Source organism: Physeter macrocephalus, unplaced genomic scaffold, assembly GCF_002837175.3.
Source record: "Physeter macrocephalus isolate SW-GA unplaced genomic scaffold, ASM283717v5 random_110, whole genome shotgun sequence".
In the NCBI taxonomy this organism is placed as follows: domain Eukaryota; kingdom Metazoa; phylum Chordata; class Mammalia; order Artiodactyla; family Physeteridae; genus Physeter; species Physeter macrocephalus.
The window spans coordinates 57,920-83,568 of record NW_021145396.1 but is presented as its reverse complement, the minus strand read 5'-3'; the positions used below and the strand labels follow the sequence as shown (position 1 = coordinate 83,568).

At 49.1% G+C, this 25,649-nt stretch overlaps 1 protein-coding gene and 1 long non-coding RNA gene across 7 annotated transcripts in view; one reads left to right on the top strand and one right to left on the bottom strand.

Annotated features, from left to right (window-relative positions):
* The first annotated feature begins 1,766 nt into the window (after positions 1 to 1,766).
* FOXRED2 (FAD dependent oxidoreductase domain containing 2) lies at positions 1,767 to 15,300 on the top strand. 3 transcript variants are annotated; one of them, XM_024127517.3, is made up of 9 exons: positions 1,767 to 1,838; positions 2,463 to 3,011; positions 4,737 to 4,988; positions 5,124 to 5,387; positions 5,746 to 5,912; positions 8,762 to 8,927; positions 10,627 to 10,868; positions 12,066 to 12,236; positions 15,034 to 15,300. In XM_024127517.3, exons 2-9 carry the CDS (start codon positions 2,464 to 2,466, stop codon positions 15,285 to 15,287), a joined length of 2,064 nt encoding a protein of 687 aa, XP_023983285.1. In that variant the 5' UTR covers positions 1,767 to 1,838; position 2,463; the 3' UTR covers positions 15,288 to 15,300. The 3 variants fall into 3 exon arrangements, with proteins under 3 accessions (XP_023983285.1, XP_054938382.1, XP_028339845.1); XM_055082407.1 differs by having other exon boundaries at positions 12,071 to 12,236; positions 15,034 to 15,125; XM_028484044.1 differs by lacking the exons at positions 12,066 to 12,236; positions 15,034 to 15,300 and adding an exon at positions 11,032 to 12,055.
* The window catches only part of LOC114484870 (uncharacterized), a 36,832-nt gene continuing 23,425 nt past the window's right edge, over positions 12,243 to 25,649 (bottom strand). Inside the window, exon 3 of one of the 4 annotated variants that reach the window (XR_003678241.1) lies at positions 12,243 to 13,504. This is a non-coding gene — a long non-coding RNA (uncharacterized lncRNA). Of the gene's footprint in view, positions 13,505 to 15,595; positions 15,653 to 19,748; positions 19,878 to 24,832; positions 25,572 to 25,649 lie in introns of those variants that run through there. The other 3 variants (XR_003678242.1, XR_003678240.1, XR_003678237.2) reach the window with 3 other exon arrangements.

Here is a 25,649-nt window from a genome sequence, read left to right as displayed (position 1 = left end):
CCCATGACGAAATAAGAATTCACATTTTAAGGCAAGACAAATTTCAACATTAAACCTTTTCTCTTTCAACCTCCTCCCTCGCCTCTAGTGTACATTGTGCATCCACATTATGCATTAACCAGACCTCCCCTATGGCAGAGATGCCTGCTCAACCATAAGGATCAATTTTTCTTCCGGTGCCAGCAGCTCCTTGGAAGAAAACATTCCTTTCTCAATCCTATAAGGGGTCACAGTGACCCTCCACTCGCCCTGTACTTGCGGACACCTTTGGTGAACTTTATGTACGATGCCAATATGCCATTTCCCTTAAAGACAGTGATGGGGGCAGAACAGACTGGTCAGGTGACCTGGGGAGATAACAGCCTGCACCTAAAGAAGGTTCTTAAATACTTACTTATGACCGTCTTAATGTTGCTAGCTATATTACCCATGTTCTGCCTATTTTATAAGAGTATTGTTTCTTGCACTACCAAATGCGTGACAGAACCTCCAATAAAAATAATGATGACTAGGCGACTTGAAACAATTACAAACATACAATTCTATAAGATCAATGATTGTAATAGTCTAACTCTAGATATGGGAAGAAACAACAGGTGGGAACCATTTCCTGAACCATAACAGACTGGTAAGACAGGTGGTCCAGAGGCTTTTGGCTACTGTTAACAGGGCCTAGTCCAGCAACAGCACGTGGAGTGGCCTATCAGTAAATTTTGCCCGGCCTGGGAATGAGCGTTCCTAGCACCACGAGACAAATCAGTCACAGAATGCCTCCCAGACCTTGGTCGACACATTAAGACTGAAAGGGAAGCAATTGTAAAACAAAGAATGTAACCTGCCGCCCAGTTCTACAAGAATCAAGTCATTAGCCACTGCAGTTGCTGACCTACAAGATCCCCTGAAGGAATTCAGGATGAGGATTGGGACGAGGCGCTTTTTGCTCTAAAAGTGGCAGAACCAGCCTTCAGACAGATATTTTCAAGAGAAAATCTTCTGAACCCTGTTTCTTGTGCGTTTTCCCATCCCTAGAGAAGAACTAAAACCATTAACTAAGCTGTTAATTCCTTGTGAACAGCAGCAACCTTCCAAGATGTGTGCTTGGTTGCACGTACCCCTTCATCAAAATCACATATACGCTGGCCTCCCCTACCGCTTCGTTACAATCCTCGAGCTTTCTGGAAGAGCTCATAATTTGGAGTATAAATGGGGGGTTCTAATGTCACACTTCACTTCTCAGCTGTGTGACCTTAAGCAAATCACCCCTAAATTCCATTTGGCCAGTCAGCTATTTACGTTACTGGAAACAATCCCTGGCCTTCCTCTTCTGGTGGAGGATCCGGTCAGTCCTGTTTCTTAGTAGACAATAGACTGAATCATTGTAGCGAACACCAGTTAATTTGTTTATCCGTCCTGGCTTCATCAACCTGGTTTCCGGTTCCAAAGTACTGAGTACCCAACTAGTCTTTGGCTACAGTAACGGAGTGTAACAGCTGGGATTATCTCCAAAAGTCGCCTGCTCCCGTGCCTCCCTTACACGTGGAAAGACACAGCATTAAAGAGCCCCAAGCCACTTGCCAGATTTGATCTTCAGTCGGGCCACCACCTGCCAGCGCGCGCCGGCTGGCGGAGCAGCACGTGCGCGGCTCTCGCGAGCTACCCGGAGCCCAGAACCCGACAGCCCAGCCCCGCATGACGCGCACCGCCACGTGACCCCGCCCCCTGCCATTGGCGGGACGGGCGGGACGGGCGGGGCGGGGCGGGGCGGGGCCGCCGCGGCGGCGCGGGCAGGCCGAGCACGGCCTGACTTGGCTGCGGGCTGTCTACGGAGCGGCTGGGAGGTTCGAGCTCTGTGCGGGGGGTGGACTGGCGGGCCGGGGAGGCGGGAGCTGCGGGCGTGGGCACCGCGCACGCGTGGGGAGCGGCTCCCGGATTCAGCGCGCGCGAAGGAGGGTGGCCTCGCGCTACTCCGCGGGCCGGTGTGCCGGGGCATCCCTGTCACGTGACCGAAGAGACCCGGGTGTGGGACGGGGACCTGCAGACCGCACCTCCTTCAGGCTGGAGGCGGGAGCGCGGGGGCGCGGCCAAAAAGACGTGACCCTCGAGGGTCTGGCCTTGGGAGTCCCTAGGGTGGTGTTGGGCATCCCTGGAATTAGGGGAAATTGGAGAAAACACCCAGCCTCTTATTACCATGGCAATAAGGAGTCTGGCGCGCTTGGGAACTAAGGTCCTGAGGGAGATGGAGGGGCTCGGGACTCCTGGGGGGAGCCCAGATCCGAGCTTGAAACGATGGAGTCGGGGCAAATGAGTTCAGAGGTCCTTGGGTTCTGGTCCTGGCTGCGCCCCAAGTCGCAGTGAGGGCTCCGGCAAGCCCCTGCCTTTCTGGGTCCCCAGTTCCTGGCTCACGTCCGCGGGCCTCGAGGGGCCTTCGTGGTCCGAGGCCTCACCTCTCTGGTCTGCCGTAGGATGGGCCTCTCCGCCGCGGCCCTGCTGTGGGGCCTCCCAGGGCTGCTCCTGACCATCGCCCTGCAGCCGGCTCTCTCCCCGTGCCCCGCCCAGGCCTCGGTGCCCGCGCACCGGGACTACTGTGTCCTGGGTGCCGGGCCCGCGGGGCTGCAGATGGCCTACTTCCTGCAGCGGGCCGGCAGGGACTACGCCGTGTTCGAACGCGCCCCGGGACCGGGCAGCTTCTTCACGCGCTACCCCCGGCACCGCAAGCTCATCAGCATCAACAAGCGGTACACAGGCAAGGCCAACGCCGAGTTCAACCTCCGCCATGACTGGAACTCTCTGCTCAGCCACGACCCCCGGCTGCTCTTCAGACACTACTCCAACGCTTACTTCCCCGATGCCGGCGACATGGTGCGCTACCTGGGCGACTTCGCAGAGCGGCTGGGGCTCCACGTGCTGTACAACACAACCATTGCCCACGTCACTTTGAACAAGGATCAGCGGGCCTGGAATGGCCATTACTTCATCCTGACCGACCACAAGGGCCAGGCATACCAGTGTAGGTAAGGAACCGGGCTCCAGAGCTCACCTGCTGAAGCCAGTGCCTTCCCTGGAAGAAGGAAACCCATTGGTTGGCCCGTAGGTGTGGGAGAAATGGGGGGAAAGAGGCATTTCTGCCCATCCTTGCTCCCACTGAAATCCAGTGCTAAGAGGTTCAGTTCAGCCATCATTTCCCAAGTGTTTCCTAGAAATGTATGTACTCAAAGATACTTGGAAATCCTGACCATTTCTTTTCTCCAGGATTTTTCAGTCTTCAGTATCTTCACATTCACTGAAGGACTCCAACGTTGGGTACTGAGCATTGTCTGAGCTTATGCACCCACAAAACCCTTTTTGAAGAGCATCTCCTAGAACTCGTGTTCCCCAAAATACATTCTGAGAAATACTGGCAAGTGTCCAGCAAGTGTTAGACAGGCTCAGTAGGGTTTCTGAACTGAATGAGAAGGAGGGCCAACAGGCAGTGCTGCCGGATTCAGTTTTAGCTCGCTTTGACTTGGGAGAAAGCTTAGCATAATGTAGAGAACCCAAATTCAGAGTTATATGTTATACCGTGCTTGTCTAATCCTCACAAGGACCCTTTGAGGGAGGTTCACGGATCCCCATTTTACGGATGAAGAACTGAGGCTCAGAGAAGTTAAGTAACTGGTGCTGTGTCACACGGCTAATAAGGGGTGCAGCTGCCACTTGAGCTCACATCTTCCTGACGCTGAAGCCTGTGTTCTTAACGCTGTGCCTGACTGTCTCTCCCTTCCCGGCCGTCAGCCTAGCACCTGGCTCCAGGCAGGTGCTCCATCACGGTTCATTTTCTCATGCCTTTTGCCAGAGGCTCAGCCTTGCTCCTTGCTTGTTACAGCCCAAGGAGAGAAGGGTTGGGCCAGTTTGGACCCTCGCATCTTAGGCGGCAGTGCTACAGTGTAGGGGATTCAGATGTGAGCAAGTGGACAGGCCAGAAAGCAAGGGGCCACAGAGGCTGCCCAGGCCCCTTCTCCAGGCCACCCGGTCCTGTTTTCGAAACTACCTTGTGATCAAACCATTCCTCTGCAGGCCGGCAGGGTCCAGCTCCCAGCCTGTCCACCACAGGATTGTAATCCCCACCAGTAGAAAGAGCAAGACTCTGGAATTAGGCTGACCTGTGGTCAGATTCTGGCTCTGCTGTCTAAGGAGCTGTGGAGGTGAGGGGCCCACGTGGAGCCTGCATCTCCTCACCTGTAGAGCAGGCCGAATAATACCAATGCAGAGCTGCTTTGAGCAGTAAGATGAGGCAGAAAGCACTTAGTACAGGGCCTCGTACAGAATCACCACTCAGCAGATTCTGCATCTGCCAGGCACGTAAGAAAGGGGGAAGCAGCACGTCTAGTTTCATTTTCATGACGAGGGTGGTACTTGGTGAGGCTGCCATGTTCAAAATTAAGTGAATTAGTCCATTACTCATGGCGTCACCCTCTCCAAAGTCAGAAAGTAAAACCAATTCTCACGTTTGGTATAATCCCAAGAAGGTGTAAAGGAAACTGCACGCACTGGATCACTCAGTGAGAGGCCAGGGTAAGGTCTCCGGTGCACTGGGACAGGTCAGGAGGTGGGTGAATAAATGAACGACCTGCTTTCTTTTAGGAGCCAGCAGTCTGGGTGAGGTGGGCGAGCCAGGCGGCAGGTCCAAAGAGGGATTTTCACTCCGTGGTCTCCTAGCTGAGAGGCTAAGCCATCCTTCCTCTGTCCCCCACCTGCAGCGTCCTTCTCGTGGCCACTGGCTTGTCAGTCCCCAACCAGGTTGACTTCCCTGGCTCCGAATACGTGGACGGTTATGAGTCCGTGTCCGTGGATCCCAAGGACTTCGTGGGTCAGAATGTGCTGATCCTGGGCCGGGGGAACTCGGCCTTTGAGACAGCGGAGAACATCTTGGGTGTCACCAACTTTATCCACATGCTGAGCCGCTCCCGGGTCCGGCTCTCCTGGGCCACCCACTACGTCGGCGACCTCAGGTAGGCTGGGCCAGGTACCTGTGTGTGCTGTGCTGCCAGCCCCTGACCCCCGCCCGACTAACCACCCTGGCCCCTGAGGCTTCCCTACCCGGCACAGACTTCTTTCTCTCTCCTGACATTCCCCTTGGGCCCCAGGGCCGTCAACAATGGCCTGTTGGACACCTACCAACTGAAGTCCCTGGACGGGCTGCTCGAGTCTGACCTGACGGATCTGGCCGTTCTGAAGGACCACGAGGGCAAGTTCCACGTCACCCTGAAATTCTTCCTGGAGGAAGGCAACCGGAGTGCCGACGCCGTCCCCCTCCCCCAGGACGATAACGACAACTTCGCCTTGCGCGTGGCCTACGACCGGGTCATCCGCTGCCTGGGCTGGAACTTCGACTTCTCCATTTTCAGCAGGTGAGTCCGAACAGAGGGGAGGAGCTGGATCTCTCAGCAAAGCTCTCTGGTCAAGGCCCAGGTGGACAAGGAGGCGCCAGAGGGCTTGAACAGATCCTCCTGTACCATCAGGTCACACAGGGACCCAGAGCCCAGCCTCCAGTGCGGCTTGAATCCTGGCTCTGTCCCTGACCCACCACATCTTTAACGTGAACCTCAGTTACTCTGTCTGTTAAATGGATATCGTCACGCCTGCCTCCTAGGGTCATGGTGTGGATTAAATTTGAGCAGGAGTGTAGGCACGTAGCTCAGTGCCAAGCCTGTAAAAAGTGTTTCATACATAGCAGCGATTTTTATTCACATCCCTTTCCACTCACAGGTCCCTCCGACTCTCTGCAGGGGGTGAGCTCAGCAAGAAGTACCCCCTGGTCAAAGCCAGCTATGAGTCCAAAGGGAGCCGGGGCCTCTTTGTCCTGGGGACCGCCAGCCACTCCGTGGATTACCGGAAATCTGCTGGGGGCTTCATCCATGGATTCCGATACACAGGTGAGCCCGGCAGAGAGGGCCGCTGTCCCCAGACAGAACCGTCCCCAAGGTTTGTAAAGACACGCCTGATTCCCTTAAAGCAGCCTTAAAGGGATTACTTAACAGCAGTTGATTGTCATAAATTCCCTGCGGGGCAGGCAGCAGTGGGTTCTCGTGGTCTGAGGACACATCTAGAGAGGTACCAGATAAGGTGTAAAAGTAAGTACATCTGGGGGTGGCGTGTTACCCGCATCACCACGATTGGCAAGGTTGCTGAGCTTGGGGCTGCTAACCTGGGGAAGCAGCTGCGTGGTCTCAGGGGTGAGGTTTCATAACCTCCCTAAGCCTCTGTTGGCCCTCCCAGATGTCAGAGTTGTAAATGAGGTGAACTCTTCACCCCGTAGAGCTGTTGTAAGGACCAAATAAGGTAATATCTGGAGACCGTGGAGCTGTGAAGCATTACGTACACATAGACTCTTTGGGTATCAATAAATTTCAATAAAAGTTGCAACTAGATTATATCAGTTCTTTTTCAAAACTCTCGGTACTAAGGGTACCAATTTTCTGTGCTCTGGGTACCCCATTGGATGGGTGCTTTATTGCATGACGAGTGTTACATGGGCCAGTTAATTTGACCATAAAAACACCATCCTTCATCCTGATGTTTCTATATTTAATGTGATGCCTCACTTGCCTTAATGCTACTTTTTGCATTTCACTCTCCTTCCAGTTTGACAGGGAAAGATAATCATGCTTTGCTGTTGATTTCCAGACGATATGTTTTATACCCTTTGCATGTTGTCAGGGAAAGAAACCGAGACTGTTAGCTGTCTGTTTACCAGAATATTTGCAAATGGCACGCACCACCATCCTTCATCCTGATGTTTCTATATTTAATGTGATGCCTCACTTGCCTTAATGCTACTTTTTGCATTTCACTCTCCTTCCAGTTTGACAGGGAAAGATAATCATGCTTTGCTGTTGATTTCCAGACGATATGTTTTATACCCTTTGCATGTTGTCAGGGAAAGAAACCGAGACTGTTAGCTGTCTGTTTACCAGAATATTTGCAAATGGCGCACACACACACACACACACAGAATGGGAAGAGTCTGTCTCTCTAGCTGTGTCCCCAGCAAGAAACCCTCCTCACGTTCCCGTGCATGTCACCCTTCCTGCACCTGCTGTCCTGACAGGTACTGCCCCATGTCTCTTGCTTCCCTCTGTCCCCAGCTCACATTCTTAATTCTCCCAGCAGCCCCATAAGAGACATCTTGTTATTTCAACTCCATTTTTCATAGAAGGAAACTGGGGCACAGAGAAGTTAAGTTACTTACCCAAAGTCACCCAGCCAGTGGATGGCAGAGGTGGCATTTGAAGCCACACCTGTCTGACTCTGAGGCTCCCATCTGACCACTAAGCTTCAGGCAAATGGGAAACAATCCTGGATGGACAGGTCACCAAGAGCTGTGGTCACTCCTACTAGCGGGGGACCCCACTAGAGGGAGGGGCAGTGTGGCTGTACACAGTACATCCTGCCTGACCTTGCTCATCATTCAGCTGAAAAAAAGGTCCCCAAGGGAGACAAGTAGAAAACAGCAAGGCAGAGTAAAGCAAGATGAAAGATGGTAACCTCAGAAGGTAGGGCCTGCTGGGAACCCTGCCCCTCCCCCTCCTGTCTCTCTCCAGTCCATCCCAGCCTCACTTGCCTGACTTGGGACCTCTTGGTCTCTCCTGACTGGTCTTCCTGCCATTGGTCCCCCTGGCTTCCCATCCAGCCACTCTGGTACCCACCAGAACACTGTTCTTTAAACAGAAAAACCTCCACGGGCTCCCCAGCCAGGTCTTCGGCATGGCATCCAGAGTTTCGTGCAGCCGGCACCAGCTCTCCTGCCCAGCCTGGCCCCCGCCTCCTTTTCAGAATGTGCCAGTTTCTCAAGGTTTTATGTTTTTGCACCCATGCGTCTTTTGTCAGGCCCCCTTCCCACATTTCCCTAGCTGTGTAATTCCTCATCCTTTCACAAAACGCAGCATAACCTTGTTTCCTCCAGAGAACCGGATGTCTGTCTGTGTGTGTCTCGTGAGGCTGAACATCCTTTCCTGTGACCATTGGTCCACCCAGTCTCCCATCACGTGAACTGTCTGTCTGTGTCCTCGCCGTTACCGGATTTGGGTGTTGTGTTGATTCGTTTCGAGGAGCAGGCACCTGTGTGTGGTGCCCCAGTGTCACAGCTGTGTAAGGGCAGCCCCAGGTACACAGAAAATGTCCCCCTGTTGTTTGAGACAGCTGCTGCTTTTCTATCCTTCCAGAAATATACGGAGCATCTCAAAGTAGAACTTAGTAACAGATGGGGATTTCGGCTGTGCGGGGGGTGGGGGGCAGTCAGAGGTTTTCCATCTGGGGGTCTCTGATAGACATGGGGGCTGCGGGGACGGGAGAGCTTGCAGAGGAAGGCTCTGGGTCTGGCTTGGACGCATCACGTGTGAGGTGACAGTGGCAGGACTTGCATATGCAGATGGCCTGAAGCCGGTGGGCAGTCTCGGGCCTGGGGACCAAATCCAGCCGTGCCCGTTCGTTTCGCGGTCCTCTATGGCTGCTTTCCCACCAGAGGCAGAATTGAGTCAAGTGAGAGAGACCGTCTGGGCTGCAAAGCCAGAAACACTTCCCGTCCAGCCCTTTTCAGAACACACGTGCGGACCCTGCTCTAAAGGCATCTTCTTGGAGCCGCGCATACAAGCGTGTCCTGAGTGCAGAGCTGCTGGGGCTCTGCTTCCCCCACGCCCACTCTCCCCCCCCCACCCCGCCCCGGAGGTGAAAGATAACAAACATCTTAAGGGCAGCGTGCCATTCCTCCCTCTGGCCGTTTCAGTGCGCGCCGTCCACCGGCTGCTGGAGCGGCGTCATCACGGCGTCACCTGGCCCTCCACCGAGCACCCCATCACACAGCTGGCCAGTGCCATCATCCGGCGCGTCAACGAGGCTTCCGGGCTCTACCAGATGTTCAGCGTGCTGGCCGACGCGGTCCTGTTGAAGGAGTGAGTAGTCCAGCCCTCGCCTTCCCACCGCCCTCCCCCTCACACGCCGTCGTGCTCCTCTCTTCCCGTTGCATGCGTGGAAGAGCCCGGGGTTCTTTCCTAAGATGAAGATGGCTGGTGGGGTGGGCAGGGAGGGTGGGGATCAGTCTGTTCTGGGGAAATCGGTGAAGTCAACACCACAAGCTCTACTGACAGACAGACAGACAAGACGTGGGTGTGACTGCAGCTTTGCCACTTCCACCAGTGTGATCTGGGGCAAGTTAGTTAGCCTCTCTGGGCCTTTCTCTCACCTGCAAAATAGAGCTAATAATACCTACCTTGCAGGGCTGTAGGAAGGAGTAAAGGTAACTGGTAGCAAAGCATCTGGTACCAAACAGACGAGCAGTGAACTGCAGTGATGACGGATCACCACCTGCGTGGATTTAAGAGCTCCTTGGGCCAGACCGTGTCGGCTCCTTATCGATCAAGTGATGAGCAGCAGATCACAGAGGACGCTGCCTGAGAAAGAAACCATGCAGAGCAGGGCAGGGAGAAGAGCTGGGGGTGGTGAGCAGTGGGGCTGGTCCTGAAAGGACACGGGGCAGGAGAGACGCCTCAGAGGGAACGGCCTGGTCCAAAGCCAGCGAGTGCAGCAGCACCTCGAGTTCAGGGACATGCAGGAAACTCAGCGGTGCTCAGAGCAAAACCCCCATCACCCTTGACTCCTCTCTCTTTCATACCCATTCACCGCATTCACAGCATCCGTAGGTCCCATCAGCTCTACCTTCAAACTGTGTCTAGAATCTGCCTCTCACTAGCCCCTCCACTGCCACCTTGGTCTGGACCATGAGCATCTCTCACCTCCACTGATACAGCAGCCTCTCACCTTTGACCCCACGGTCTGCTCTCAACATGGTGGCCGGAGTGATTCTTTTTTTTTTTTTTTTGACCGGTGGTGCATGCGGGCTTTTTCTAGTCGCGGCGAGTTGGGCTACTCTTCGTTGCGGAGCACGGGCTCCCGGCGTGCAGGCTTCGGTACTTGTGGCACGCAGGCTCAGCATTTGTGGCTCATGGGCTCTAGAGCGCAGGCTCAGTAGTTGTGGCGCACGAACTTAGTTGCTCCACGGCATGTGGAGTCTTCCCGGACCAGGGATCGAACCCGTGTTCCCTGCATCGGCAGGCGGATTCTTAACCACTGTGCCACCAGGGAAGACCCAGAGTGATTCTTTTAAAACTTGAATCACTCGAATTCAGTTCTGTTCACTATCCTCCCAAGGCCTGCAGCTTCCCTTCCCAGCCCAGATGACACCCGACGTTCCCATCGTGGCACGCACAGCCCTCCTTGACCTGCCCCTGCCGACTTCCCCTCCCCTCCCCTCCCCCTCGGCTCCACTCCAGCCACACTGGCCTTCTTCCTGTCCCTTGAACATGCCAGGGTGTTCACTCACTCCTAGGGCTTCTCCACCACTGGTCTCTCAGCCTGGCTCACCCTCTCCCCAGATACCCACTCAGGTTACTCAGCGTCTTCTGTCTTCTCTCCCCAGTGTAAGTCAGGGCTCAGCTGTAACAGTAATATTCAAGTGAGACGCGCAGGCCTGATCAGCGTCTGTACGCTGTTTGTGGGGCGCTTCTAGGCAGGAGAGGCAGGCGCACGCACACGCCTGTCACCTCTGCCGCAGCACTGAGGGTCTTACCCCCGCCGTGTTGCCCCTGTCCCCAGGAATGCCACTGCTTTTGAGTACCTGGAGGAGTTCCCCATGCAGATGCTGGCCCAGCTGGAGACAATCACAGGAAGAAGGGCAAGGCACGGGCTCTTCGTCATCAATATGGAGTACGGCCGGAATTTCTCTGGGCCCGACAAGGATGTCTTCTTTTATGACCGCTCTGTGGGGCACACGGAAGACGCCTGGCTGTCTAACTTCCTCCATCCTGTCATCTACTACTACAGGCACCTCCCCACCGGTGAGCTGGGTCTCCGCTCTCCCCCGAGCGAGGGCACTCCTCGGACCCCAGCGCCATTAAGCTGTCATGCAGCGCCCTCAGCTGACAGAAGGGGGGCCGCTAGGGGCTCTGCCTAGAGCCTAAATGGGGCAGATGGTCCAAGAACGATAAATGCTATTCCCAGATTCTGGCCCACACGTCGACCTGGGCAGGCCACGCGTGGAGCGGCGTCATCACCTCCAGGCACCACGTCGTCAGAGGGACACTGTTGTTGCTGTCTCCGAGGGAGGCTGACCGTGGAGTGGGGAGCGGGGATCTGGGGACTGACTCTTAGAAGGAACAGGAAAGGGAAGGGGAACTGGTTAGCGCAGGAGGGGAGCAGGAGAGCTGGGCAGTGTTCCCAGGGCCGTCCTTTCCTCGCTGTGTGACCTTGGACCATTACTTAGCCCCGCTGAGCCTCAGCTTGCTCGGGTGTGAAATGGGGGTGGCCACGGTACCCTGCTTGTAGGATGAGGGTTAATGAGATGATACAGCACAACGCCAGCATGGTGCCCGGCACGGAGTAGCCACCGAATGATGCCCGACCTGGGGAACACGACTCCTGCTTCCAAACTTGAAGGGATGTCCCCTGGAAGAGGATGATCTAAAACTAGAGGTCGTTCCGAAGGGCGGAGGTAGTGTCAACAGGTAGACGTGACAGGAGCGCAGGTTGACATTCCCTCTAAAGGAGCAGCGCATCCTGAAAGCTGCCGAGGCGGGGATGGGCCACCTCCCAGAGTTTCCCGATGCAGGGATGGTCACGGCTTGGTGCCCTGTGGCAGGGACACGCAGAAGGGCACCCACCAGGTAGGCGACTGCACTAGAGGGACCCTAAGACCCCTCGGATGCAGGACCCCGGGTCTCCTCACAGAAAGGCCAGTTTCAAAGCAGCCACAATACACCTCAGCTCACGTAAGTCTTAGAAGCAAGCCAAGTTCAAGTGACTGGTCTTAGTTCTGCCCGCCGACAGTGCAGGGGAGGAGTCTAGTCTAGTCCGTCTCCCTCACGTCCGCCTTCCAGACATTTGGAAGGACAGCTGAACAGGCTGACCATGGCCCATGCAGGGGCGCATCAGGAAGGCTGAGCGCGAGGGGCTGGGGGGCAGGCAGCTGGGATGTGGCCCTGGGAATGGAAGCCCCGCGCTCGGCTCCGACGCGGCGCCCTTTCTCCTCCCCGCAGAGCAGGAGGTGAGGTTCCGCCCCGCAGGCTGGCCTCTGCCGCGGCCCACGGCCATCCACCACATCGTGGAAGATTTCCTGACGGACTGGACGGCCCCGGTGGGGCACATTCTGCCCCTGAGGCGCTTCCTGGAGAACTGCTTGGACACTGATCTCCGGAGCTTCTATGCAGGTAACTTAAGTTTCCCGAAGGACAAAGGGGCTGAGCTGGAGGGTGAAGAAGACCAGGTAGATCCGTGCCCTGTGGAACTTTAGGATGTGCGTCTAGAAACCCAGACCCAAGACTTCCATCTCCTACAACGGGAGGACTCCGTGTTCACAGAAACCCCCTCCCGGTACAGCACACCTGCAAACACTGAACAAAATGTCTTTTTTTAAAAAATGGCAGGAAAATAAGGGAACCCCCCCAGAGGCCAAACACCAAGAAAAGCACAAACCCACCGCTGGGTAAGGGATACCTGCTGATTGTCAGTGGCCTAGAGCCCGGGTAACTGCCCAGCACTTGGAGCTGGGAAGACGAGGCTGGAGCAGGGTAGGATGTCTGTACAGAGACCTTTAAATAGTGCTGGGATCTCAGTAGGTAAAGTAGAAGGCAGAAAGCACTCCCGAGAGAGAGAGAGAGAGGAGACACACGCTTTTTGGCTCTGGGTGGAGTGGGGGGAAAATCTCCCCTGAGAATTTCCATCCACTAGGCCTCACTCATATGAGTTTGGGGCCAAAGTTCACACTATCGTTGTGGTGCAGAAATCACCGAAGTCAATGTGCATCTTCTGTGAGGACACATACCTTAAAACTAGGCCTCAAAGAATTCCCCCAGATAAAGTTCCCAGGAACGTGAGCTCCCAAGCAGAAATCACTTAACACATGAGGATACAAACTACCATGAGGGCGTGTCAGCAGAAGCAACACACTGTAGGGTGAAACCTACAAAGACTGTGGGAAATGGCATGGTCAGAGAGAGGATGTAAAGTACTTCCAAAACCTGTAAGTAACTAAAAGAGAGATTACTGAAGATAGAATGAGAGGGTAGGACTACCAGAATTGACTGGGCAGCTTTGAGAAAGGTCCAAATAGAACTTCCGGAAATGAAAATACAAATTTGTAATTGGAAACTCAGTGTCAAGGTTAGTAGCACATTAGACAGAGATGAAGGGAAAATTGGTGAACTGGATGGAAGATAGCTCTGACAGTCAAACCCAAAGAGGGACTTGGGGAGAGAAGTCTCACGATCCAGAGGAAGAACTGACCAAAACAAGCCACATTTTTGTCTTTTTCTTTTAACCCCTGAATTACCAGGATACCCACTCTTTTCTGTCCAGCAAACATCTGTTGAACGGTGATTGTATATCACGCACTATTCATATCAAACCAGGTTAGAGACGGTCAGTCCTCGGCCTACGGGTCAGAGAGCAGGTGTCCTTCTTTCATCCCTCAGTCTACCTTGAAATAAAAATGTATATATTAAGGGAGATGGCTTAAAACAATACTTTAATAGTCTAAATGTGTGTAGGTGCTCAAACAGTGGTAATTCATAGAGCAGAGGCTAAGCAGCTTTGAAGTACTAGCATTCTGCAGACATAAACTCTGACCATACACTTACACATGAAATTACCCACTATAGGTCTAGAGACCTCAGCTGCAAAACCTCTGTCTGTTTCTCGAGGTTTCTGGAGTACACAGAGATGCCACTGCCTCTTAGGGAGTGTATTCCTACCCTGAGTTATGGCTCCTGCCGACCCATCATCACAGGCCCTGCAGCCTCCTGGCTCCTACTCCCTAGATATACTCAACAGTACAAGCCACTAAGTGTCACTGCCTTGAACTTGAAGGAATCCTCCCCACAAAGGGCCAGCTGGCAAGAGGGTAGGCTTTCCCTCCACCTGGTTAGTGGATGTGCGGTCGCTAGTTCTGGACCCAGATCTGCTGGGCTTCTCCACCCCCTGGCCCCTGCAGAAGGGGTGACGTATGGCATAGGAGGAGGTGCTTGCTGAAAGGCCACCTCACTGCCCCCCTCTGTCCTCTCCCACATCTGCTACCGTCCCTGCTCAGAGAGGACGGTCATGGACCATTCTGGCAGGGGCCCTCTGTACTACAAGTCAGAGGTAAGGTAGGAAATAGTTTCCCTGTGGCACCTCACAGCCTGATCACTCGTGTGAGCCTTACAGCATCCTTTGGTAATGTGCCCATTCACTGAGGCAAGAGACTCCAGATGGTTTTCTGACACTCACTCCATCTTCCCATCCTGTCCCTAAATCCCTTAGAAGATTGAGCCCACCCTGTGTTCAAAGTTATATAAGTACTTAGCTAAAAGGCTTTTTTACCCACTTCCATTCCCATTCCCCAGAAGGGATGACTTCTAGCTCTTCTGGTTGTCTCTTAATATTTCTAAATAACATGTATCCACAGCTCTTTCTTCATTGATCAGATTTGACCTACACACCAGCGTTCTGCTGTGGCACAGACGAGGGTCTAGCAGTTTTATCTTTATGTCCCCCACAGTGCTTAGAATTGTGCTTTACACACAGTATTTGCAGCTCAGACATTGTTGAGGGAATAAATCTTTGCAGGGAACTCTGAGCTCAAAATGGAACTGACCACCAAGTTCCCAGCCCCCCCGGGGTGGCTCCTGGAAGAGAAGGTTGAGGGACTGCTCCTGGGTGGCTGAGCTCCCACCCTGCTGGCGCCACGCACAGCAGCATGCGGGCCTCCCACCTCTGGGAGCTGAGACGTCTCTTTGGTTTGCTTTCCTTTGGAGCCTTGTTTTTCCAAAATGTTAGGGAGCCTCCCAGTCTTGGAACCTCAGGGAGGGATGAGATCCACGGCTACCCAGGTCAGACGTGAGATACCCAGAAAAGTCAGCTCCCAGGCTCAGCGGATGGAGAGAACCGGGTGAGGCCCCTGGGGCATTGGCACCCCTCCCCTTGCACCTCTCCCCACACCTCTCAGCCCGATCTCTTGCTTTTGTGCAGAGTCCTGTTTCCTATTCGCCCTAACACGCCAGAAGCTGCCACCCTTTTGCCAGCAGGGGTACCTGAGAAAACAGGGGCTCGTGGGAACCGAGAGCCTCCACCAGCACGGCGTGGAGAGCGGGCTCCTGTGGGACTATGCCACTGTGGGCCGAGGGGACGGCGGCCAGCAACCTGGCAACCACGGGCCAGGACAGCACCCTCTGGCTCCAGGGCCTCCGGTCTCGCCCTTCGACAGCAACAAAGAGGAGCTCTGATGGCCAGGCTTCTTCCGCCCAGGCCCACAGTCAGCCCTGCTCTCCCCACGGTTCAGTGCTCCCACCGACGTGATTGCCAGAGACATCTCAGATCATCGCAGTGACCGCACCAAAGCCACACGGAGGGCACGTAAGGGCTGAAGGGTGGCCACTCGGTGGTCTCCCCCTCCTGTTCGGTTCAGGGGTGCCTGGGAAGTGGGGTCCAGGGAAAGCATCTTCTGCCAGATGGAAGGGAGCTGCCTTCCACACCAGACTTGTCTGCAAATGAGCTGTCACAGAGCACCAGGCTGGCCTCAGTTCTGTCCCCATCAAGTGCCCAGTGGTTCCTTTTCCTTCCAGTTGTCGACTTAAAAAATATTCACAACCTAAAAGTTGAGAGTTATGTTTTATTCAGCGGGAATTCTTAAGACTTCAAACTCAGGAGGCAGCATCTCAAATAACCCTGAAAGAACTGTTCCGACAAGGTGAGGGGGGAGCCAGGTTATACAGAAGTTTTGCAACAAAGGGCAGGTGGTCTGAACATCAAAAGATTGTTGTTAATTAAAGAAAACCAGATATCCCAAGTTTAGGAATTTAGTGCTTTTCTGTATATGGGAAGATGCAAGAGTCTGGGCTCACTGAAATCTTTCCTTTGATATGCACCTCAGCCGTCTGGGGCCAATATCCTATGTTTTCACATCCTGAGTTTCCTCAGGGCTCACCGTAGGGAGTGGCTGCAGTCTGATGGCTGCTCGATGGCAGGTATTCTTTCCTTCCTGAGTTCCCTCAGGGCTCACCAGCTCACATCAGTGGTGGCTGCAATCACTGATGAGTGTGGCATCCTTTGTTTACTGATATAGCGGGAAATACTCCATTTCTCAGATCCTCCTCTTGGTTGGAAATTTGACCAATATTTGGGAGACATTTCATGACCAAATTTTGTCCCATGGCACTAGGAGGCGCATCCGAGATCAGGTGAAAATTTTTGTTGATGTGTCACTCCAGGTGCTAGTTTCCAGATTAGGCCCTGTTGATAATTAAAGATTCTCTGGATCGTCTGTCTTACTAGTCTACTATGATCCAGGAAATGTGTTCCCTTTTTGCTCCTTCCCGTACCTAGAATCACACTATTACAATTATTCTATAAGAGTCATAAATGTGATGTTTCCTCAAGATGTTTAGCCATCATCAATTTTGTTGGAGGCCTGGTTACACACTGGGTACTGTAAGAGACAACAATCTTATAAAATAGACAGGATATAAGTAATGCAGCTAGTAATATTGACAAAGTCTTAGTGCAGCAGGGAGACACGAAGTATAAACAATTTGGAAACAACAAATTAAAACAATTATTAGTATAACTAGTTATAATCCAGTTGCAGTAAACCATCAAGTCCACAGGCGGGCCAGCTGGAGGGGCCAAATTTTGGCAGGAACAGGTAGAGAGAAAAAGATAAATGTTTCATCTTTGTTTACAAAGGTATACCTTATCAACTTGTTGTACATCATAGCATAAGAGAAAAGGTTTTTTTGAAAAACAAAGATTAAAGCTAGTGTATTTCCCAAAGTCATAAAGTTATAAATCATATTCATCAGTTCCTTCAGTCCCATGTAATTGATTCCTGTTGATCTGGGTGAAGTAATCAGGTTTTGAGTTTTGTCATTTGTTACAGAGTTCAGTGGTATTATCTAAAGGCAATCAGAAACTTACGTTTGGGGACTTCCCTCCCTGGTGGCGCAGTGGTTAAGAATACGCCTGCCAATGCCAGGGACATGGGTTCGACCCCTGGTCCAGGAAGATCCCACGTGCTGCAGAGCAGCTAAGCCCATGCACCACAACTACTGAGCCTGTGCTCTAGAGCCTGCGAGCCACAACTACTGAGCCTACATGCCACCACCTACTGAAGGCTGTGCGCCTAGAGCCCGTGCTCCGCAGCAAGAGAAGCCACCGCAATGAGAAGCCTGCACACCGCAACGAAGAGTAGCCCCTGCTCGCCACAACTAGAGAAACCCACGTGCAGCAACGAAGACCCAATGCAGCCAAAAATAAATTGATTTTTAAAAAAAAAGAAACTTGTATTTGTTTTTTATGAGTCTTCTTAAAAATCTTCATTTTGTAAAAGCATCAGGACGAAACTTAAACTAGCATGGTTAAAGATCTGAGTACAATGCAATTGGCAGGAAACTTGGATATTTCTGTGACATAACATTTTAGGATAATAACTAGAATTATGACTGATAACATATCAGGGCATATCAGATGTTAGGAATTCCATATAAATTTTGGAATATCTATATTAATGACATTTATCCATACACTGTAAGTTCATCTCCAATCACTTGACAATGTTTCTGAAGTAATTAAACGTACCAGATAAACTTAATTAGTTTAACATTCATCTCTGAGATGTCTCAGGATGCTCCTTCAAAGCATCCCAGAGTCAGCTGTAGGCTAAAAGAGCTTTAGTTGGATTTTAATATTTGGGAAGTTTGTTAAAAATATCAGAAATGTTTTAAAACACAAAAGGATCACAGGTCACTGTGAATCAGTACTTACTCATTTAACCAGTCACAAAAAGATTAAAAATAAATACAGATCACTTAAGGGCACAGAAACTCACACAATCTGTTATCAAAAAGGAGCACTCCAACAGAGAGAAATCAAAGTCTTGTATGAGTTTACTTAACAAAATCCATTTACTTAGTTAACGTCAATCTAAATTTAGTTAATCCTGACCACGCATAAACTTTCTCAGGGTTTCTTTCCACGACGGTTTACCACTTTCTGTATCCATACCATCCTGTCCCTTATTTTTCCATCTAAATAAAACCAACCGGCTCTGAGATACTTACTTTTTCCTCAATAAAACGTAATCCCATTCCTCATACCTTCTTTACTGAAAACACACATTCTACTTTCCTACTGTACACTGAAATGTTTCCGTATTATTCCTATTAGCTTTATATGTTTAAATTAGAATTCTCAACTCTTAAAAACCTTAATTTCTAGTGGAAACTAAAAAGTAAGCAATTCTGAACTGTCTTTTATGTTAGCGTTCTGTAGATTGGTGAACATAAATACCAGTGATAACTTCTAAAAACGTTCGTTTTCTTAGAGAGAACATCTCAGGGTGGCACCATTTTTACTAATAGTCCTACATGCCTTGAGTTTTCCTATTTAGTAATTGATGTCTCAGTATCATTTTTTTTTTTTTGGAAGTTAGCTATTCAAAAAACTTCCGTCACTTAAATTAGCACAACTCGAACTTTAAGTTACCAAATATCTGGAAAGATCATCTTAAGTAGACATTTCTCAAATATAATTATCTTTAAAGAGTTTACCCAAAAGCTCGTCATTTACATTTAAGGTCTCATCACATCAAGTTATTTTTCTTGTAACAGATATAATAATGTCTTATTTGACTTTCATTAAACCTAGGTACAAGACAGTATTGTACTTAATGTTGGTGACTCTAAAGCAGCAGTCCCCAAATTTTTTGGCACCAGGGACCAGTTTCATGGAAGACAATTTTTCCACCACTTGCCGGGGGTTGGGGGGAATTAGAAGGGGAGCAACCTCCTGCTGTGTGCCCGGTTCCTAACAGGTCGTGGACTGGTACTGGTCTGTGGGCCCGGGCGTTGGGGACCCCTGCTCTAAAGACATGTCTATATTGATTACATCAACAAACAAACTTTAATACCAGGAATCAACTTAATATTTCCTAGCTCACGTGAACCTGAGAGTCATTTTGGCTGGTTTCTCTATTTGTAAGCGCTTTCTTTTAAATTCGAGCTCTTTATAAATTCAGTTTTGATAATACTTCCCAGAGGTAGAGATATCTCATATGTATAATGGGTACACAGACAGGCAAAACGAGATTTCATGGCTTTACTTAAAAACTGAGTTACGAGTCAGGTAGTACAATATAAACTTACTAGTTTACAAAGAACAGTTGGAATACATTAAAGTTGCTTACTTAGATGACCAAGGCTTTACTATTTGTAAAATGTGATGTGGCTGAGGGAGCATTCCCAGCGGTTTGAATTTTTAAATTTGCCACTTCGTCATTTTTTCTTCCTTGGTTTCAGGTCTTGCCATGAGGCAGGAGACAGATGGGCTCCAGGTTAGACATTTACAACTGGCCTCCTGTTTACATTTTAATAGGGCAGGAAAAGTGGGCTTCAGGCCTGACGCTTACAACTAGCCTCCGGTTTGCATTTCCTGAGACAGGAGATAGGTGGGGGTTCCAGGTTAGGCATTTACGATCAGCCTCCTGTTTGCCCTCCGAAATGGAAGTTAACAGGAACAGGGTTAATAGCCAGGCTTAGTCTCTCTTGTGGACGCCTTAAGACAACAGTCATGGCAGGAACAAAGAGGGGCAAAACCTCGTCTGAGTAAAGGATCAAGAGATCACATATCCCGCTCCCCAACCCGCCCCCCAACCCGCCCCCGCCCGAGGCGAGGGAGACATTACACACGCGCAGAAAGGCTCCTTGGGGGTCAAAAGTCAGGGGACAATGCCAGGCCATAATGAGCCTTGCTTCTCCCAGACGCCTTTGCCTGGAGATCCATCTTGGCTGAGAGGTGCGTTTGCACCTGGGGGGAGGGTCCTGAAACAAATTAGCCAGGGGGGAAAAACAAGACGATTGGCCAGAAGGAAGACAAACACCCCGAAGAACTCCCTACATAAATGACTTTACCGGCCTCTTTACTGCACTCCTCCTCCTTAGGGGGGACGCTCACACCCCTTCTCTCCGGGTGTGCAGCTCTGCCTTGCTTCTATCTTAACTGTTTCTCTGTGTGCTCTCCCACTTGTGCTATGTCTCTAATAATAAACTTTGCACCTGCTTTTACAGTTTTTGCCTCCGTGAGAAATACATTTTTCACTGGAGGCAAGAGGCAGGGAAAAATAGCTTCTAGCCTCTAGCCCTTGCTGGTCTGGTGGCTAGAATTCGTGGTTTTCATCCAGGCTCTCCCGGATCAATTTCTGGGCAGGGAATTAAGATCTCGCTTCACGGCACTGCCTCTCGGAGATCAGCCAGATTGAGCTAATTAGGCTCAGTCATCCTTGTGGCCTATATTTACATTTCTGGTTTGTAGCGATTTGCAAGAGAAAGACCTGTTCCCCAAAGAACAAGGTCTGTCAGCTAAACTATAATAAAAGATTTTATCAGTGACAAGATTTCTAACAAATTTATTTTACGAGTTCTGTGTTCTAGAACTTGAGTTAATTTATAATGCTTTCAAAGGTTTGTATAAGGCATTCAGCAAAGACCTTCATTTTGAGTTTACAAGTTAAACCCAGAGGAAAATCACTATATTTTTATTAGCCCTTGAATGTTACTTCCCAGCTTTACTTATTTGTATGACTCAGGTAACCCTATTGGTTTCCTTTAGTATGTTTAATATTTCCTGAGGGGCAGTCTATATGCCTTGACTTATAATACCATGCAGGGGAAGTATCAGTATTTCCTACTGAAACATGTCCATCCTGTAATATAATTAAACAAAAGAGATGTAACCATCTCATAGAAAGCATTTAAATATACCAATTTCATACACTTTCATCTCAACTCTGTCAAATTTTATACCTTTAACTTTAGCTTTCATTAGGATCCAATCAACAAGCTTTGATCTTATAGGAGGAGGTCTATAAGTTTTTCTTTTTATTTCCTGTCCATTTCATCTATTTTTATATAAAAGGCTCTGGGATTCGCAGAGGGGGGTTAAGCCAAGAACGCAGGCCCTTTGGCCTGTTGCCCCAAATAATTGCTGGTCAGGTTATCTCAGTGTAAATTTTTTTTTCTAGCCCCTTAAATGTATACTTAAAACTAGGGTAAATAGAATGGACTTGTTTGGCTTTTAGTACTGGGGACCAGTAGAGGGTCCCTTTTGGCCCATTTAACCTTAGGTAGTGTAGTAATATCAGAATCTTGTGTTTTGATCACATAAATCTCCATTTTATTTATCCCATTTTAAATAACCATCCAAAGATTTCTTTATTCGAGATAATTCCTTATAAAATTTCTACCTTGTTAGAAATAGTATCTAGACTTTCCTTAAAGGATTTTTCCTGTTAACATTAATTATTCTAATGCTTTTATTAGCATCTGTAAGACCCATTGAGGGAAAGCAAAGACCACAAATGAAGCTTCCCAAACCAGTTTTTTTTACTGTTTTAAACTAAAGACATTCATAGGTTAATCATTAGGTATAACTTTTTTTCACCTTTAATTTGAATTTTTATAGGTACCAATAAAACAGCTGTTTATAATGAGAGCACCCTAGATTTGCCAATTTGTTAGTTTCTCCAATTTAAAAGGATCCATCATTTGGCCATTAATAAAATATATTAATTGATAAAATAAATAAATAAATAAATAAAATAAATAAAATATATATTGATTCAAACCAATAAGATGCAAGAGGCTTCCACATAAGAGTGGGGGAGGATGTAATCTAAGTAAAATCCAGAGAGTTTACTCTCAAAAAATAGCATGGCAGAGGTCAAGTTTTCAAAACACACTCACACACACAGAACATCCTAGGAAGATCAGGTAGAACATTTACATCTCAAAGACACAGAGAAATGCAAGTTTCCCCCAGAAAGCCTTTGTTTAAAGTCAGAATTCTGAAAAGATATTTTTATCAAGCCAGCTTTTTTTTTTTTTTTTTTTTTTTTTTTTGGCGGTACAAGGGCCTCTCACTGTTGTGGCCTCTTCCGTTGCGGAGCACAGGCTCTGGACGCACAGGCTCAGCGGCCATGGTTCACAGGCCCAGCCGCTCCGTGGCATGTGGGATCCTCCCAGACCAGGGCACGAACCCGTGTCCCCTGCAGCGGCAGGCGGACTCTCAACCACTGCGCCACCAGGGAAGCCGCCCTATATATATTTTTGATGTCCTTTTTATTAGCCCAGTGTGACTGATGTCAGTGTCACAGACTCAGAAGTAATTGGAGTGACAACCTGAACATTAATAGACAAAATAGATCTTCTTTCTTTTAGGAGAATAACCCTGAATCCTCCTAATCTAGACCTGACACTTCGAGGAGAACTGTAGCCAGGTAGCCAGTTGTCTAGGTTTATCCAAGTAGGTTTTAACCTTTGATGTGGTATTAACATATAAACCAAAGCAGTTGTCACCGTTAACAATTTTAGTGTTTTTCTAGGTATGAGAAGATGCAAGAATTTGGGCTCATGAAAATATCTATCTGAAGGCCTGCTCTGCCAGTTTTTCCCAGAGCACAGAGGGCCTCATTCCCGATCTCCACCCTGCACTGCTTTCACGGGGTGCTGAAGGTCACCAGCTGCAGTGGCCATGATTTAATCGTTGTAGAGGTAGATGGCAAGTGCTAGTTTCTAGTCAGCAGGGCCCCTTCATGGTAATAAATTTGACCATGGTTTTGGGGCAGCATTTCATGACCATTTCATCCCATGGTGCTAGGAACGCTCATTCCCAGGTCTAACGAAGATTTTGCTGATAGGCCACTCGATGTGCTATTATGGGACTAGGCCTTTACCAGCATCCAAAAGGCTCTGGACCACCTGTCTTCCTAGTCTCTTATGGTCCAGGAAAATATTCCCTCTTGTAGCTTCTTCCCATATCTAGAGTTACACTATTTCAATCATTGATCTCATATGGAACTATATATATCATCGTTTTATCACAGGCTCGGTCACACATTTGGTAATGTAAGAGACAACAATTTTGTAAAACAGGCAATATAAAAAATATAGCTAGCAGATTAGTAAGGTAATAGGTAAGAATTTAAGCTAAGAACTTTCATTAGGTGTGACCCAGTATATCCCAGGTCACCTGACTTAGTCTGTTCTGTACTAATCCTTATATTTTAATCACTTTTTTTTTCTTTTTTTTTGCGGTACGCGGGCTTCTCACTGCTGTGGCCTCTCCCGTTGCGGAGCACAGGCTCCGGACGCGCAGGCTCAGCGGCCATGGCTCACGGGCCTAGCTGCCCCGCGGCATGTGGGATCTTCCCGGACTGGGGCACGAACCCGCGTCCCCTGCATCAGCAGGCGAGCTCTCAACCACTGCGCCACCAGGGAAGCCCCAATCCTTATATTTTAGGGAAATTATATATTGGCATTGTCCACAAGGCACCCAGTCCAGTTTTCTACTGTTACTAGACTGACTATCCTTAGTATGATTTAATTGTTCCCAGCATAGAGGAGCCTTTAAACTTAAATTACCATAGCCTGGTGTTAACTACATAAATCCATCCCAGAATTGTGGGAGGTTTTATTTCTTGGCTGAAATTTTGCTTGTTGCTCTGATTGAACTTGAGTAATAGAGGAACATTTATATTTATGGCCAAGGTCAGAACAGGTATTATAAATCCGCCAGGTGAGGGGATCTCATCTAGTAATATCAATAGTGGCCTGAACATGACTATAATTTTTCTTTAAAATAAATTTCCTGGGCTTCCCTGGTGGCGCAGTGGTTGCGCGTCCGCCTGCCGATGCAGGGGAACTGGGTTCGCGCCCCGGTCTGGGAGGATCCCGCATGCCGCGGAGCGGCTGGGCCCGTGAGCCATGGCCGCTGAGCCTGCGCGTCCGGAGCCTGTGCTCCGCAACGGGAGAGGCCACAACAGAGGGAGGCCTGCATACCACACAAAAAAAATAAATAAATAAATTTCCTAAGAGTCAACCGATTAGAGCCTTGGAGTGGAGAAATTCACTCAGGTAAACCAGAAATACTAGACACAGATAATTGGTCCAAGAAGTCAAGAAAACATTATACATGATCATACGAGTCAGGTCGGGGATCTTGGGCAAGCTGTCTACTTCTTTTTTTTTTTTTTTTTTCTGACTGCGCCATGCAGCATGTGGGATCTTAGTTCCCCAGCCAGGTATCGAACCCATGCCCCCTGCGTTGGAAGCACGGAATCTTAACCACTGGACCGCCAGGGAAGTCCCAGCTGTCTACTTCTGACTGTCATCTTCTTTTCATCCTGGTGTGAGTATAGTTTCCTCGTTTGAGCATCGTTTTAAGGTGATTTTGAGATCAGGCATTCTCTCTAAAGGCCAGTCCAGTACAGGGGCACTTTGTGAGTGAAAATTAATCCAAGAGTTAATTCCCTTTAGTTACACTGTGAAGGAGCTAGTTAAGACTACCTAATAAGGGTCCTTCCATCCAGGTTGGAGATAGTCCTTTAAATTATGTCTTTTCCAATATGCATAATCCCCTGATTATAGGTCTGGGGCATCTGATCTTCATCCAAAGATAGATTACTGAGATAAGCTTTAGAAACAAACTTAAGAGTGTCCTTTAATAATTCTATTAAACTTTTTAGCAGTATAACATGACAGCAAGAACTATCAGAAAGTGAGTCTTGGTAAACACAGACCTTAATTAACAAAACTAGAATTTAATATTCAGTGAAGCATAATTTTTTTTGTTTCCATTGTGAGGGCATTAGCCCTGCAGCCAGGGAATGCTTTAACCCATCACATAAAAATGAGGTTTGTCATGGAGCTGGAAAAAGCCAAGCAGCTGTCTTGGATTTTCCATAGCCCTGACTGATTTACCGGCAGGCGGACTCTCAACCACTGCGCCACCAGGGAAGCCCATGATTTACAGCAATTTTTAACTCATTTTAAATTCTCTGACTTAGGAGTAGACCATTGCCATGTTACAAAGACATCAGGATAGCAAAAGTCTGACAATGGGGGGTTAATTTTTGTAGAAGCAGGATGAACTTTATCTACGTGTGCCAAAATCTTCATAGATCATTGTGAAATAATACTTATTTACTTTACCAAAGTAACAAAAGATTTTAAAAGCAAATACAAATCACTTAAAGGCAACTAAATTTACATAGTCTGTTATTAAAAGCAGCATTCCAAGAAAATTTTGTTCTCTTAACAGAGAGAGAGAATCAAATTTCAGTCTACTCACAATTAACATGGCCTGATGGTTTATATAATTGTAATCGATCATACAGGCTTTTTGCTCACTGAAATTTTTATAAGGCGTCTCAGAGTGAACTTTTAAAAGACCTCTCAGGACTAGGAAAGTCACACCAAGGGCTTGTCACAGATTTCGCTTACCAGATCTAGGTGAATTCCTTCCTTTTCAAGGTCCCCAAAATAACTTGAGATTTCTGTACCTGTTAGTGATGTAGCCTTCCTAATTTATCTGATAAAGTTATTGGGAACCTAAGAGTTTCCAATCTCTGGAGGGAGCAGGCAGAGAAAAAGATAAATGTTTCAATTCTGCTTACAAAAGTATAATTTACCAAATTACTGTAAGCCATAATTTGCTTGATGGGAAGGTTTTCCTCACACCTGGAAAACACAGATTCAAACAAGTAATTTTTCAGATAGAAACCATAAAATTATAACCATATTCAACCAGTTCATTTA